The following is a 15,604-nucleotide window of genomic DNA, read 5'->3' as shown; positions in this document are numbered from 1 at the left end:
TTTTTTTCTAACTAATTTTTGACCTTTTGAGCTCAGAAATTTCCTTGTATTCTAGAAAATTGTAGAGTTTTTCTATCTACTCTGGTCCTAATTATTCAGGGTGGAAAAGGTTAAGATGCCGAAAAGGAATCTGAGTCGATATGGGACAGATTCACACTAAATCACTTAAAAGTTGATTAAGCCAAGGGTGTTCAAAGTGTGGCCCGAGGGCCATTTCCAAAGCCTGGACTGATTTAAAAAAAAAATTTTTATGGTCCCCAAAAAAATTTTTATGGTCCCCAGAACACATTTCAAGACAAAATTAGGATAAAACTACAACTTTTAAATCCAAATCTACTTACAGAAATGTAATATCCAATATAAAATCAAAATCAAATTGAAGGTTATAATTGTAACAAGAGAAAATCAAAGGGTATGAATACTTTTGCAAGCCACCAAATTTAAACCCTCATGTTGTTGCCAGTTTTGCTTAATGCTGTACAATGTGAAACCATGTCTGGAGAAAGGCAACAAATGGTGTAATAAGGATTAGAAACTAAATAATGCATGAGATGGAAGCTATTTTTCTTTTTTGTTGCACACACCAACAGATTACGCCTGCATGCTGTTATTATTGCCCCATTGATCTCGGCGTGATTTAAGAGCATCAGAAGATACCGACACGCAGTAGAGGAACTCGGATGCGTGTGATTATTCCCAGCTGCTGTCACTGAGCGAAGGGATCCGACCTGTTCTGCTTCTCCCCTCCCTTTCTGTTGCTAATCCAGCTTTGCCTCGGCGACTCGATTCTCACCAGCTTTCATGTGTGACAGATGCAGATACGCGCGACCTCTTATCTCGCACTCCGTGCTGCCATCCTGTCTGCGTGTCTTCTTCTTCTACTACTAATTCCAGTTTTTCTCTCCAGACCCGTACGTGAAGGCGTCCCTGATATGCGACGGGCGGCGGCTAAAAAAGAGGAAGACCTCCATCAAGAAGAACACGCTGAATCCCACATACAACGAGGCGCTGGTGTTTGACATTCCCAATGAAAACATCGAGAGCGTCTCCATCATCATAGCAGTGATGGATTATGATTGGTGAGGCGCTGTTCAGTCGCCGCTCGCTCCGGGCGCTTCAACAACAGGCTGATCGTTACTGGGAAGCAGCTGTTTGTCAAACGTCTTTGTGCATGCGGCATGTTTGATTTTGGGGCCCGCTGTCGAACACGAGGGGCCTCCTGCAAGACGCCCCCCTCCTGCTGAATGATCCCTTTTTTACATAGATGGGTGCCCCATGAATAAGCATGATTTATGCTAATAGGGAAGGAAGACGCGCAGCCCTGCCAATATTTATCTCACAGTTGCTTGCAGCGTCACTTGGCTGCTTTAAGTGTTTGTGTATAATTGCACCTCCTCCCTGTTATGCTGTGTAGACGCAGCATTTGGCCTCCGTATAGGTGTCCTTCCCAACCTGTCAATCTTTTCTCCAAAGCTTAGAGGACCGATTACGATTCCTTGAACAGTTTACGAGACGTCGACGATCTACACTCTGAAAGGATTTTGATCTCTTTTCAAAACAGGGTCCTTTCACTTTAAATCCAAGTTATCTGCTGTCTTCGTGTTTTTTGCCATTCAGTCCTCATGTTCTCGTGGAGCTGTTGTCAGTCAGTTGCTATGGCAACGTGTCTTCATGTAGCATGACAGACACACACAGCAAGAAAAACAAAGGATATGAGCGGTTTAGAGTTGCTCTTCAACAGTTTTTCTGCCTTATTGTTCCTGTTGCTGCGGCGCACTGCAGTAAATTAATAAAACCTCCAGTTCCGGGTTTCATTTTTAAATCCTCAAAGGTTTTTCAAATGGCTGATTTTCCAGATACTAAGAAAACATAAATTTAATGACAAGAAACAGCTCAGTGGTTGTCATTTTGAGTACTTGGACTGTTTTTATACTCATGTGGAAATACAAAAATGTTCAAAATGTGAATTTTACATAATAGGTCTCCTTCATGAGCTTCCCTTCATTTTTGTGAAACTCTCCTTGTCCTTTCTTGTCTCCTCTCGCTGTCAGCATCGGTCATAACGAGGTCATAGGCATGTGTCGAGTGGGCAGCGAGGCTGACGGTCCCGGGAGGGAACACTGGGCGGCCATGTTGGCAAACCCTCGGAAACCGATAGAGCACTGGCATCAGCTCGTTGAGGTACAGACCCTGGTTGATTCATCTGTTACTGAAGAGGCGTGACTGGAAAATGTTTAAAAATTCAGCCTTTAATTTGACAACATTTATTTAGTGTTGGAAAATCTGTAGGTAGATTAGTAGTTTGTTAATTTTCTGTTCTCTTGAGTAGAAATATTGCATAAAATGTCCTAATTATGAGACAAACTCTAACTAATTCATGAGATTTGAAATATTATTTTTTAAAATATCAGTTTCTATTAATTAATATTTTTGAATTAACAAAAATTCTTAATATTAGACAAATCATTATTGAGATTTAAAGTTGTTTTATATGTTTAGTCTGAAAGTCATATTATGAAAAGTAAATAAAATGTGAAGACGGGTTTAAAAGTCACAATTATGAAAGTAAAAATCATAAATATAAGATTTGGTTTCAATTTTGAGTTTGAAAGAGTATGTGGGCTAAAAGGTCAATTTAGAAAATTATAATGATTAATTAGTGATTGGACTTGATTAAAGTTTTTAATCAAGTTAATTGCAGGGTTTCTAATTAATTTCTAGAATATATTCATCATAAAGGGGAAATTTGCTTAAAAATTGTATCTGGACAAAGTGAGCCAACATTTTCAATTAGAAAACCCTTTTTGCTATTAAATTATTTTAAAAAGACATCTGAGCTCAACAACAGATATTTATTGTTTTTAACCTGTGATCATCCAACCAAGTCGGTCGGAACGGCTTTAGAAATGCGCTTAGCATCGGAACTTATGCTAGCCCCACATGCTAAGTATTGAGATGCTATGTTAGGCTACAATACCTTCGCTAACAGGCTAACTCCTTTTAGCAAGACTTGCCCAAAGTAATAGTTTTCTCCAGTGTCCAATCAGATCGTTTTTGGGCCCGAAATTAATCCCGAACCGGTCAAGAGAAGCAGCTTCGTCTGTCGCTGTTGTCTGAGCTGCTTGTGCGTCAGATTTACGGACGTACCAGAAACGCATACAAAGGTTCCGCATGGGGGAAAAAAACCCACCAGAAGCAATTAATTGTGTTAAGATTTGTAATATGTTAATTCTGATCAACTAATATAGATATTAAGGTGATAAAAAGTGTATTATGATTGCTCAAGTTTAAATATGGAATCAATTTTATTTTTTATAAACAAAACCTTTGAACCATGTTATGTAAAAGATTATATATATTTACATATCAATCTATAGATATGTGCATCTATATATCTATACATAGATGTAGATAGATATAGATCTATCTATCTATATATATCTATATGTGTTTTATGGTAAAATATTAACAGGAGAGTTTTTTCCCTTACAGGAAAAAGCAATTGGTACATTCGTATCAAAAAGTGCCACTACCCCAAAGCCGCATATTGTGGTGGACAGCCCCCACTCTGATTGAAACGGTGAGTCTCTCATGTGTTTATTGGCTCGGAGCATTCCACAAATAGCATTAGCTCTCTTGGACTCTGACTTTTTAATTCCAGCACACGTCCACCGCTGTGTGGCAGATGCTCTCTGGTCCAATTAACACGGGGGCATCGAGTCGGGTCTTAAAAAGCATGGCTGAACTGTGAGGGTGCGATAAGGCAGAGGCTGTGAAGCCGTCAGATGTTGCAGCTCAAAGGCTCAACTCTGCAAAAACACAAAATATTACCAAGTTGTATTTTCTGTGGTTTATCGTGCAAAAATCTTAGTACATTTGAAATAAGACAAAACAAACATTTCAGGAAGATAAAGAAACTTGTTTTAAGTAATTTTTTAATGATTAAAAAATACTTGTCACACTGAAAGATTATTTCACTCATAACAAGAGATTTATTATGAGTGAAATATAAAACAAAGGATGAGGACAATGCAAAGGAGTAAAGACAATACAGAATAAATCCTAAATAATATGAGAATAAAGTCATAATATTACTTTATTCTCATAATCTTAGTACATTAATCTCATTATTTTGACTGTATTCCTGAAATATGACTTTCTCATTTTCTTACAATTCTATACTCATTATTTCAATTTATTCTTGTACAAATTTATCTTGGAATATTATCATTTATTCTCAATATACTTTATAATAGTATTTTTTCTTGGTACAGTCCTAATATTTTGTCGCAGAAATTATCTGCCAGTGGAACAAGGACTTTTTCTTCAATATTAAGGAATTATTTACTTCAATAATCTCCTATTTTCTGCTGAAAAGTAACTTGCAAGTTAGTCTTATTTCAGGTCTATTAAGACATTTACAGAAGAAACATGGTTACATTTGTTTTTGGAGTGCATCATCTGTATAATCTAGATGTTACGGGTTATGTAATGCTTCTCCTCCTCCTCCTGCCTGACTTGCAGAAACTCCATGCTGTTTATATATTATCCTGTCTCCCTCTGTCTCACGCGTGCTTAATCCACCTCTTCTCTCCTTCCTCAGGTCATTATCATCTCTACAGCTCCAGATTTTCCTTTTTTTTTATTTTCTCTCTTGTTTTCTTCTCCTCTCATCTGTGAATAATTCTCTCCATCAAAGACAAGAGAGACGCGGAGACGCTGCCAGTGTCCAGCTGCTAGTGCCGTTTTGCTCCTGCTAATGAATACTCTGACTTCTGCGCTGTCTGCCGAGCTGGAGGGGAGGGGGCGGAGCTTCACCCGTCCTGAGCTGCAGTGTGAACATCAGACTACAAACACATGCAGACAGGAACAAAGTCAGGTGTAAATCTGGGACCTAGCAAGAAGCGCACACACTTTCCTCTCTCTCGATCTCTGTCATACACACACACACACACGGATACACAGAGTTTGTAGTATGTGTGTAGTTCATGTGCTCTTTGGATATGTGTAGCAGTGACGTGCGATTAGGAGAGGCAGGTGAGGCAGTGCTTCACCTGTATGAGTAAAAATAAGAGGTAAAATCAAACTATCCATTTTAATTTTCTATAAATTGTTTTTTTTATTGGTCATTTCAACATTTTCATGGTCAAATTCACTGAATTTCCGCTGCATTGCCTGTTGAAATGCTTTAAAGAAGCCCGGTGCGAGGCAGTGTAGTGCTGTGCCTCACCTCTGGGGGCGCTGTATCGCCAGTTTACTTGTTTAATTGCACATGTTGGCTTTCCACCATATGTTTGGGACACATTTAGTCCCAAACATATGGAACTGAGGGAAAAGGAAGTAGTTCTGTTATATGCTAGCTTGACTATGATAAATGTAACATGTTCATGTGCTGTAGAATTCTGTGTTTCAGTTCAGTTAAAAAAATTAAAAAGGTGATCTCAACAGCAACTCTGACAGATCATCAGTCGAGCAGGTGTTTAAATTAACTAATCTACCACCACAGTGTTAGCTTAGCTGATAGCTGCGGTAGCTAACCTACCACGGCGATCACTTATTAATAATCGCAAAACAAACATAAAGTCTAACAACAAAATACTGTGACGAACTGGATGTTCTGTTCTTTGTGTGGAAAGTGTTTAGGTGTTTTTTGATGCTGAATCCTGAAACAAAGTGGCGTTGTTGTCAGTTGCTATGGCAACGAGCCTGCGTTGAGTGTAGTCGACAAATAGAGCGAGAAAAAAGTAGTTTGCAATTGTTCTTCAACGGATTTTCTCCGTTATTTTTCCCTTTGCTGTGACGCACTGCACTAAACTGATAACGATCAACTAAATCTCCAGGTTTAGTTAACCGTTCTACCGCGGCAGAAGGAATCATCTTTTGCTCTCCAGCTATTTCCGGATGTAAACAACGACATGCGAGGAGTCCATATTGGATTTTGGACTCCGGTGAAGTCCGTGCCTCGCCGGTCGTGAGCCTCACCGCACGTCACTGATGTGTTGTAGTTCATTCTAGACAAAAAAATAAGAAAAAGAAAGCCATCATCGAGTGGTCGTTTCAACCAGGACCAAAGCTTCATGCACTTGTACAGACTATGGAGAGAAAGTTCAGCTTCAGGAGGAGGAACAAAAAAACTCAAACCATCCGTTTTGCATCCATTTGGCGGTTTGAGGGAAGACGTCGAGCTCCTATTGATGTCAGATGAACGGAAAAATGAGGACGGACTCGTCGGCCTCAGCATGTTGCGCAACCTTGAAACGTGTCCCTCTTTGTCTTTTTTTTTTAAATCGTCCAAAAGTCTCAACAGGAGGGGAACTTTCTCGCCAGACTTTTACGGGTTTCCAGGATCGGGGTTGGACTGTTTGGATCACCACTCGGTTGTTTTTCTACCATTCCAGGACTTAAAGTTTTTGCTTTCTCAGTCGAAGAAAAGAGAAAAAAGAAAAGAAAAAGTCATTGTTACGCTTCAACAGATCAAATTGTTGTCCATATCATGTCTCTGACAGGACTATAGAAGGACACACACTTCTGTGTTGCTTTTATCAGTGTGTGTTTCAGTGTTTGTGGGCGTGTTTGTTTTGTACTTGTGTGTATGTGTGTGTTTGACATGTATCTGTGCTCACCGTCGTTCCCTTTTCTGTCTCCACTCCTAAAATTCAGGCGTCTGCACTGAGAAGTTTGCTTAAGAGCCAAACTTTGTCTCGTTTTGTCTCTAAAGAGTGTGAGAAACTAGAGTGTGTGTGTGTGTGTGTGTGTGTGTGTGTGTTCTACTCGTGCCTCATTGCACTATAGGTGGGGAAGCACCGTCTTTGACAGACGTTAGTTTTTATTGTCTATGTTGTCTCTGATAACTGCTGCCAGTCACCAGTGAGCCCTCCTCTCCTCGCGAACCCTTTTGCCTGATGTAAGTAACCGTGTTAATCGTGTTCTTCTTTCACTAATTTATGTGCTGAATGTTGGCGTGAAAAACTCAGATGGGATCGAAAGTGGTGAAGTGCTGGTGTATTTTGCTTATAATTATTCAAAGGAACACAACAACTTTAAAAAAATTAAAAAACTGCTGTTTTACAGGCTGATAACTGAAAGTACGGAATCCCATTCCTGCCTATTTTAGACTGGCACATTGCATGCCATTATCTGGAGTTAAAAAGTTATAATAATGGCACTCGAAGGAATCATTTAGTTTATATCGAAGGCATATTTAGGAAATAAAATATCAAAATTGTGAGTTTGAAGGTTATAATTACATTGAAAAGAGTTTAAAAATATTTTTTTGTGCAATTTAAATTTCAATATTTATGAAAATAAATTAAGAAGTCCTATTATGTGACAAAAATGTTCAGTTTTTAAAGTAGTAGCTTCATAAAATTCAGAAATATCAATTCAAATCATAAAAGTAAAAAAGATGTCAACAATTAGATAAAATTAAAATTCTATAAAATTAGTTTACTTTTATAAAAAATACATTTTCTTTAAAAAAATATATATATATTTCCAAGGAAAATTGGATCAAAATTGTGAATGTAATGTTTATGAGATTCAAAGATATATTTTTTTAATGTCTTTCAAAAACAAACACTCAAAATTATGATTACAAAAGTAATGTTACAAAACTGTGTCATAATTTTGAGTAAAGCAATTATATATTAACATTATCATGAGATGTCAAGTCATACTTTGGTTCTGAAATCACATTTTTTTTAAAAGTAAATAAAATGAAAGAAATTAGTTTAAACTGAAATTATTTTTTTAAATTTGAGTTTCAAAGTAACTGAGTTAAAAAGTCAACCATTGTGAAACCCATAATAAATTGGGTTTCAAATCTGAATGATGAATTTATTTTCATTAATCTCTGTCAAACATTCAAATTATCATGATAAAATTCAAAGTTCACATTTCCCACTGCTGACACAAATATTTTAGAAACCCAGTGTGGCAGTTATGGGCTCCCGTACGAGTCTGGAACCCCCTGAAACAAAGCCGACATGGAGGGAGGAAAAAACCAGCACTTATAAATCAGCCGAGTTCTAAAACCACGCCTGTCACTGCTAATGCGACTGAAGTTGAGCAGAACAGTAACGCTCGGCGTATTGTTGCCACTACTCTCTAATCCGCTCCCGCACAAACACGCCGTGTTCTCCAGAGGGGGGATCTACTTTCTTTCTCTTTACATCCGGATGAAGGAAATCAGGTCACTCGCTCTCTGTTCTCCGTGTTTCTCCAGTCAGGAGATGATCAATCAGCTCGTTGAAGGTGATATTGATTCATTGGAGCTCCATAATAATTCTCCTCCTTCTCTTTCCCTTCGGCTCCCTTCTTCTTCTCCTTTTCATTCCACCTGCTTGTTTTTATTGGTTTTTTCCCCAGCCCTCCATCTTGTCATGTTTCTTATCGTTTGCCCTCTCTCCTGCCGTCTTCTCTTGTTCGTGCCAGTCCCGAATGGTCATGGGGAAACATGTTTGCATGCTTATATTAACACGAATGATGTCAACTTGATGCAATGAAAAATTCTATAAGAGATGCTTTAAGCAAAAATTTGACAATGAACTTGATACTAATACTACTAATGACGACTAAATGGAGACCTAGTAGTTTAATCTCTGTTGTCAAAAAAACTACAACAACGATGAAAATGACGTTGATGCTGTGTTTATCAGTGTTCTGTTTCCTTTCTGTCAGTTTACAGTTGTTTTTTATATATATAATTTATTCAAGAAGTTTACTTTTTTATTGGTTGTTGGTGAGATTGAGGGCGATTGTTTCAGTCCGGACAGGTCACAGGATGTTGGTGAATGTGTAAGTAACGGCGTGGCTGAAGCAACAATAATGGAAATAAAGGATCTGTATCATCCGCTCTGGTGTTTCTGGCTTCTTCTTCTAACTGTTGCCGCGCTGCTCCAGGCAGAGTATCAAATGTAAAGCTGGGGGGATATCAGGTTTTTTACCCTCTGTAATTGACTGGAGTATTAGGATTAACATGCTCCACCTGCAGAAAAGCTCTCAGACTCTCCGCTGTGCATTAAGTCCTGAAATTATTCAGCCACTTTGTCATAAATTCTTCATCGAGGCCCGAAATACAGCGCCAGCACTCGCTCCTGCCACTGCACTGCAAAAACACAAAATCTCACCAAGTGTTTTCACTCCAGTTTCCAGAGCAAATGTTTTACTTCACTGGATTAAAATAACTACAGGAGCTTGTTTTAAGTCAATAATTCATTAATATTGGTGAAAAATGAACCGATTATTTAACTTATTACCTGGGAAATAATGTCTTATAATAAATGAAATAATATGCCAGTGAAATTTGTTCAACTCTATATTTTATTAGTTTTCTTATTTCATATTATTTTCTATTCATTTCTGAACTTGTCATGTTTGAACACTGCAAAAACAAAATCTTACCAAGTCTAGTTTCCAGTTAAAATATTTTAGTGCACTTAAAATAAGAAAAATAAATATTCAGCAAGACATAGGAACTTGTTTTACGTCAATGATTCCTTAATATTGGTGATTATTTCACTTATGGGGAATAATATCTTACAATTGAAATAATATACCAGTGAAATTTGTTCATTTTTATATAACTTTTTAGAAACAAGCTCCCATATCTTGTTGAAATGTTTCTTGTAAGTTAGTTTGTTTTATTTAATACTTTCTATTCATTTATGACCTTGTCATGTTTGAACACTGCAAAAACACAAAATCTTACCAAGTCTAGCTTCTAGTGTAAATATCTTAGAACACTTAAAAAAGGACAAGTTACTTACTTTAAGCAAGTTATAAGAGCTTATTTTTTATCGACGTATGCTTTTTGATGTTAAACCGACAAGGTTTTCTGAAATGTGTGTTTGAAATACCATACCTAAATCTAATCAATTTCTCTCTTTCAATAATCTCTGTATCAAAATAAAGCTAACAGGTGGGAAACTCCATCAGAAGTTAAGTATCACAGAAGCTGCTAGTTTCAGAAAAAAAGAGGATGAAACAAAATAATTTGGATTTGTTTTTTGTTCATTACCAGATTTTTGGTTTTTGCATCATGCAGGGTATAAATCTTTCAGAAATATTATTAAAAAAGATCTAAAGTTTTTTAAACCAAAGATCCACATTAGCTATGTAATTATTGATGCAGCCACCACGTTTTTTTGGCACTGCCAGAGCTCCGTACAAATGCTGCTTTATCATCTTCCAGCCAAGAACCTCATATTTCCATGGATACATGGATACATCTGTGTTTAACAGAATGGAGGCAGTAATGAGAGCAGGGAAAGTTAAAGTCAGAGATTACAGGTAGAAACTAAGAATAAATCTGGTGAAAAGCGTCTTTTATTCAGCTTTTGTTTAAAACTAATTAACTACAAAAAAACTAATATTCCTTGATAGTGATTTTTTTTTTAAAAAGTTACTAGTTCAACTTCAATATTAAGAAATTATTCATTATTATTATTAATCTTGCTGAAAAGCTACTTGTGAGCAGTGGTTGTCCTATCATATTTTTACGAGTATTTGCGGTTTATTTTAGTTTTTGGACACACTCCATTTTCTGCTGCCCTGGGAGACTGCCTGTATGAAAAACTGTCACTGCTTATAAGTTACTTTTGATTTATTTCCCATGTATTAGCAGATAAACACCAGAAACAGTTTGTAAGATTGTGTTTTTGCAGCGTGCGCTCTCTAACTTCTGTTCTCCCTGTTTTGTTTCCTTTTAATCACTTTTATTATCCGACGTGTCGCTGCCACCGGAGCGAAGAGCCGCGCAGGAGCAATTTGCAAGCAGAGAGGGGCGATCACGATGAGCGGGGAAATGACGGAGAAGGAGGAGTAGGAGAGGATTAAACAAATGAAAAGAGGATGACGAGGGCGAGGAGGCGGCAGAGGAGGAGGAAGAGGAGAGGAGGAATGCATGGGGAAACCTGGAGATAGCTGTGGAGGATGGCTCTGTTTATAAAGCATCCATAATGGGCAGCAACAGACCACACACACATATATATATGAATATATTTAAATATATGTGGCATCCCACCAGTTGGCTTTAAAGACTAAGAGAAAAATGAGAGGGTGGGGTGAGGGGGGATTTCTGTCTCCATGGCAACTTTCCAGCCGTGCCAAAAAAATAAAATAAAATAATTTAGTCGGAAAGACATTTCACTCAGTTCAGTGAGCTGTAAGAGGGACGGGAGGGGAAACGGTTTGTTTCTCTCTGAAGGAATTTTTCTAAAACCTGACAACTAAACATGAGCTGCTACTGCAGCGTGGATAAAAAAATAAAATAAAAATAAAACTAAGACATCCACAGAGGACGATAAACTAGACAGCAACGGCTTCATAGGACAGGAATGTCTCCGTGCAGAAGCAGCTGCTTTTGAGTCGTGACGTTGCTGTTTTTGTTTTCAGGCTTTAAAAGTAAATATTACACTGCAAAAATCATACCAAGAATTTTAAAATTTTGTTTCCAGAGCAAATATCTTAGTAAATAAGACAAAACTAAATTACAAGAACCTTTTCAAGAAGAAACAGCAGCTTGATTTCAGTAAATAATTATTTAATTTTGATGAAAAATGACTAGTTTCTTTAGCAGGTTTTTTTACTTATGAGAAAAATGTCATAAATAAAATCTGCATGTGGAACAAGAACGTTTTTATTAATATTAAAACAATAATTTACCTAAAGAAGCTCCTATAACTTGCTGAAAAGTTACTTGTAAGATAGTTTTGAAGTTTTGACTTTTCAAACTCAAAAATGTCCATGTTTTCTTCTGGAAATGAATCTCAATTTGTTTTTAGTGCAAATTTTCAACTTTTTCAAGCTCAGAAATTTCCAAACTGTTTCTAGAAAAATTTTGAGATAAATCTGAAATATTCTGAGTTTTTTCAAGCGAAATTTTTCCAAGCTCTTTCTTGAAAACTTCTGAAATTAATATAAAAATTTTTCTTTTGAAACTCGAAACTCTGAAGTTTTCAGGTCTTTTTCTAGAATTTAATTTTTTCTTTTACATCAAACCAAAACTAAAAATTCTGAATCTTTTTCAAACAATTTTTTTACTATTAAAACTCAGAAATGTCCATGTTTTTTCTAAAACATGTCTGAAATTAATCTAAAAGTTTCAGAGTTCTTTGGCTGAAATTTTCTCCTCCTTTTTTTTGGCCCTAACAGGCTTCCGTACCTGTGCTGCACATCACCAGCAGCAGCAGCCTTCGTAGAGAAACCCAGACAGGATGAGAAACGTATGACATCCCAAATGTCCCAGGTCACTCTGATAAGCACTTCAGAGGACGTAAGTGCAGCAGCATGTAGGCTGTGATTACCTGTTGTGAGACGACCATCTGGCCCTCCCAGCTGGACAAAACGGTCAGGAGATGGATTGTCTTCACCACACCGCCTGGACCTTACAGACACAGTGCACCGTATTTTCTATTTATATTTTATAATGTCAGTCTCTGACTTTAAATAACAAAGAAAAAAACCCAAATGCAGTCGAAGTAAACATTGTCTGGCTTTCCAAAGACATCTAGAGAGCAGGTTCTCTGTAATTGCTTGGCAACTGCCTGCATGGTGCGTGTTGCAGTTCAAAGCTAGACGACATATCTCCAAGCAGCAGAAAACATCAGAGGTGCCTACGCAGGCAGGCACAAACAAACATCCACGAGCCGTCCCGTCACTTTAAATTGGCCATGTTGCTCGGTCACAATCGAAACGCGCTGTGGGAGGCTGAATGTTGAGATGGAAACTTTACTCATCTGCTGCCGGAAGGGGCACGGCTGTTTTCTCCCGCCTGCAGAATTTAGGTTAAACTGATGCAGATTATTGTCTGTGGGAGGTTTTGACTTTGATGAAAACAGAACCGAGCGACCATCAGAAGAACGGACCGCTGGACCAAAGTGAAAGGCTGCAGTCACACAGCAGGAAGATGCCTCCCAAATCTGCTTCTTTTCACCCAACTGCGACTTATATCCAGCTTTTCACCCCCGAAAAATCCAATTTATTCCTCGTTTATACGTGGCAAGAAGCAGACTTGGGTTGTAACTAGTTACATTTACTCAATTACATTTACTTCAGTAACTTTTTGAAAAAAATTACTTTTAGGAGTAAGTTTCTTATTGAAAGAAACTTATTTGAAAAAACTGTATTTTGCCTAATTTAGTTACTTATATAAATTATTGTCATTTTGGTCCTTAAAATACCAAAATTTCCATTTAATTTCATATTTTGGTCCATCTGATGATGTAATTTTTTAATTTTAAATGATTGATAATTTAATCAGTTACTCAGTACTTGAGTAGACTTTTTACCAAATACTTTTTACTCTTACTTAAGTAAAAGTCGTGGTACTCTTAATGGTACTCGTGGTACTCTTATCTTAATTTAAATAAAATTTTTGGGTCAGCTATTCTCCTCTCCTCCGGTACTAATTCGGATTTGCATCCAATAGTTTTCAAAGTGTCTGCAGTCTGACCAGACATGTCACTTTTTATCACCCAGGAAGTGAGATCTGCATCATAATTTGCATCAAAAAAAGCCAAACACTGTAAATCAAGATGTAAACAGAGACTGGAAATTGTAATTATGGATCTATGGAAGGAAAAAATATTGTAATAAGTAACTGTCAAAAGAAATATTTCTACAAAAACAAAAAAATTCTGAACTGATAATGTCAAAACTAGGTAGAAAAGAAAAATCTGATTTTTTTTTTAGATTAATCTCATAAGTTTTCTGGGGGAAAAAAAAACCTCCTGAGTTTCAAAAGTCAAAAAATTTTATGACTTTTCAAATTCTGAAAATTTCTGAAAGTTGAAAACGTTCTTTTCAAATTTATAAATGTTCTTTTCTTTTTAAGAAAAAGTTTTGAGGTTAATCTCAAAATTTCAAGTTCTTTTTCTAGCGCATCTTCTCATGCTCAATTTCCAAGCTTTTTTGAGATAATTTCTGAGATTAATCGCAAAATGTCTGAGTATTTATGCGGAGATTCCCTCAGTTTTCCATATCTACTGGCTACAGAAGCGCATCACAATAAAACCATTTCTGGTTCTGAATACGCGTCCAAACAGACTTCCTTATGTAAAATCTAGTCGATGCGCTAGTAGCTGTGCTTTCTCTTTATTATCTTGATCAGCACTGTTGTGCTCGTTTCGGCTCTTTTTGCTGAATAAACTTGTAAAAATCGATCCACAAACGGCTTTAAACGGAGCGCAGCTGTGTTACGTCAACGATCTTCTTCTGCGCATGCGGGCCGCTCCTGGGGACGTTAACCGTTAATGGCCTTGGTTAGCAGTTGCTATGACATCAGTGAACACGCTGCAGGCTTATAACCAGCTCTCGCGACCTTCCTAATTTATGAACAATATGTGTCCATTTCTACTATTATTTGATCAAAGATGTTCGTGTGCTCTACCCACTTATGTGTGATACTAAGATAAATATCAGTGATATTTACTGTAGTACTTATTTGCCGAACTAGCAAAATTAGCTTAGCTAATGTAGCTTAAATCTGCACGACCACGTAAGAAAAAGATCGGATTTCAACAAAACATTGGAATTGAATACAATACCTGCCAAAAACAGTTAGTTGATTATTTAAAAATACGTTTAGCTGTACGTTGTGTTGACTTACTGATGAGGAATTACACGTTGTGTCTCTACCTTTGACGTTAAACAAGAAATGGTTGAAGATGAGGATGTAAAAATAAAAATGAGTCACAGTGATGTTCAGTTTGTGATCCCTTGAACTCACCAAGTCAAAAGCGAAGAAACCTGACAGTGTTTTCTAAAGCATCTGTAGTCATGCTGTTGTCCCTCAAGTGTTTATGGAAATTATCAGCAGCTGCTTGACGGGGATTTTTACCTACTAAAGAAATTTGGTGCCATCTAGTGGAGATACTGGAAAACTTCCCCTTCTGTTCATCATCACTGCTGAGAATATGAAGCAGAACAATAAATATTAGGCTTAGTTAAATTTAACTATTTAGTACCCATTAACCACAATCGAACCTCGTAAGATAAAATGTTTTGTTGTGAGTTAGATAATCTGGTTAATTATTATTTGGGAATTATTGACTTAAAACAAGTACACATTTCATTCTAAGAAGTTATTTATAAGTTAGTTTTGTCTCATTTCAAGTGTACTTAAATATTATGCATTGAAAATCTGATCAAAACTAAGTTAAGATTTTTTTCAGTGTATGATTATTGAAAACAAAGTTGGAATTATGATTCTGACAATGAATATGTCACAGAGTGACACACAGAAAAACACTGAAGTACTGGGCCACGTATAGTTTCTATGGAAATTAAACTCCTCAGAAAATACCAAATATGATTTCATCTCTTGTTTTTTTGCACATTAAATCATGCTTTAGCGCATTTAATTTTATTTTAAACTTATTATATTATGTTAACTGTTACTACTAGTTATTATTATTATTATTATATTATTATTATTATTATTATTATTATTATTATTATTATTATTATTGTCTGTTGTAGTCAATAAAAAATCTAATTAAAAACAATTGGAATATGGTATTACTTTCACCTTTTCCTATTTTATGTAAATACTTCTTTAAAGTGTTTTCTTAAGAACTCGGCACGTTTAATTTAATTAATTTTG

The 15,604-nt window shown here is 36.6% G+C and overlaps 1 protein-coding gene and 1 long non-coding RNA gene across 3 annotated transcripts in view; one reads left to right on the top strand and one right to left on the bottom strand.

The window, feature by feature from the left end:
* The window catches only part of syt3 (synaptotagmin III), a 54,093-nt gene extending 45,242 nt beyond the window's left edge, over positions 1-8,851 (top strand). For both annotated transcript variants that reach the window (XM_055051903.1, XM_055051904.1), the window contains exons 10-13: positions 908-1,079; positions 2,052-2,181; positions 3,493-3,580; positions 4,604-8,851. In XM_055051903.1, coding sequence (XP_054907878.1) covers positions 908-1,079; positions 2,052-2,181; positions 3,493-3,576 — 386 coding nt within the window. In that variant the 3' untranslated portion in view covers positions 3,577-3,580; positions 4,604-8,851. The remainder of the gene's footprint in view (positions 1-907; positions 1,080-2,051; positions 2,182-3,492; positions 3,581-4,603) is intronic.
* Positions 6,329-14,873, bottom strand: LOC129373823 (uncharacterized). The gene is made up of 3 exons (XR_008607404.1): positions 14,729-14,873; positions 12,306-12,385; positions 6,329-6,413 (listed from the first exon to the last, which is right to left on the bottom strand). It is a non-coding gene; the product is annotated as an uncharacterized LOC129373823 (long non-coding RNA).
* Positions 14,874-15,604: the final 731 nt, after the last annotated feature.

The sequence above is a fragment of the Poeciliopsis prolifica genome, unplaced genomic scaffold, assembly GCF_027474105.1.
Source record: "Poeciliopsis prolifica strain line A6 unplaced genomic scaffold, Auburn_PproV2 SCAFFOLD034, whole genome shotgun sequence".
NCBI lineage: Eukaryota > Metazoa > Chordata > Actinopteri > Cyprinodontiformes > Poeciliidae > Poeciliopsis > Poeciliopsis prolifica.
This window is presented reverse-complemented; position numbering and strand designations above follow the sequence as displayed.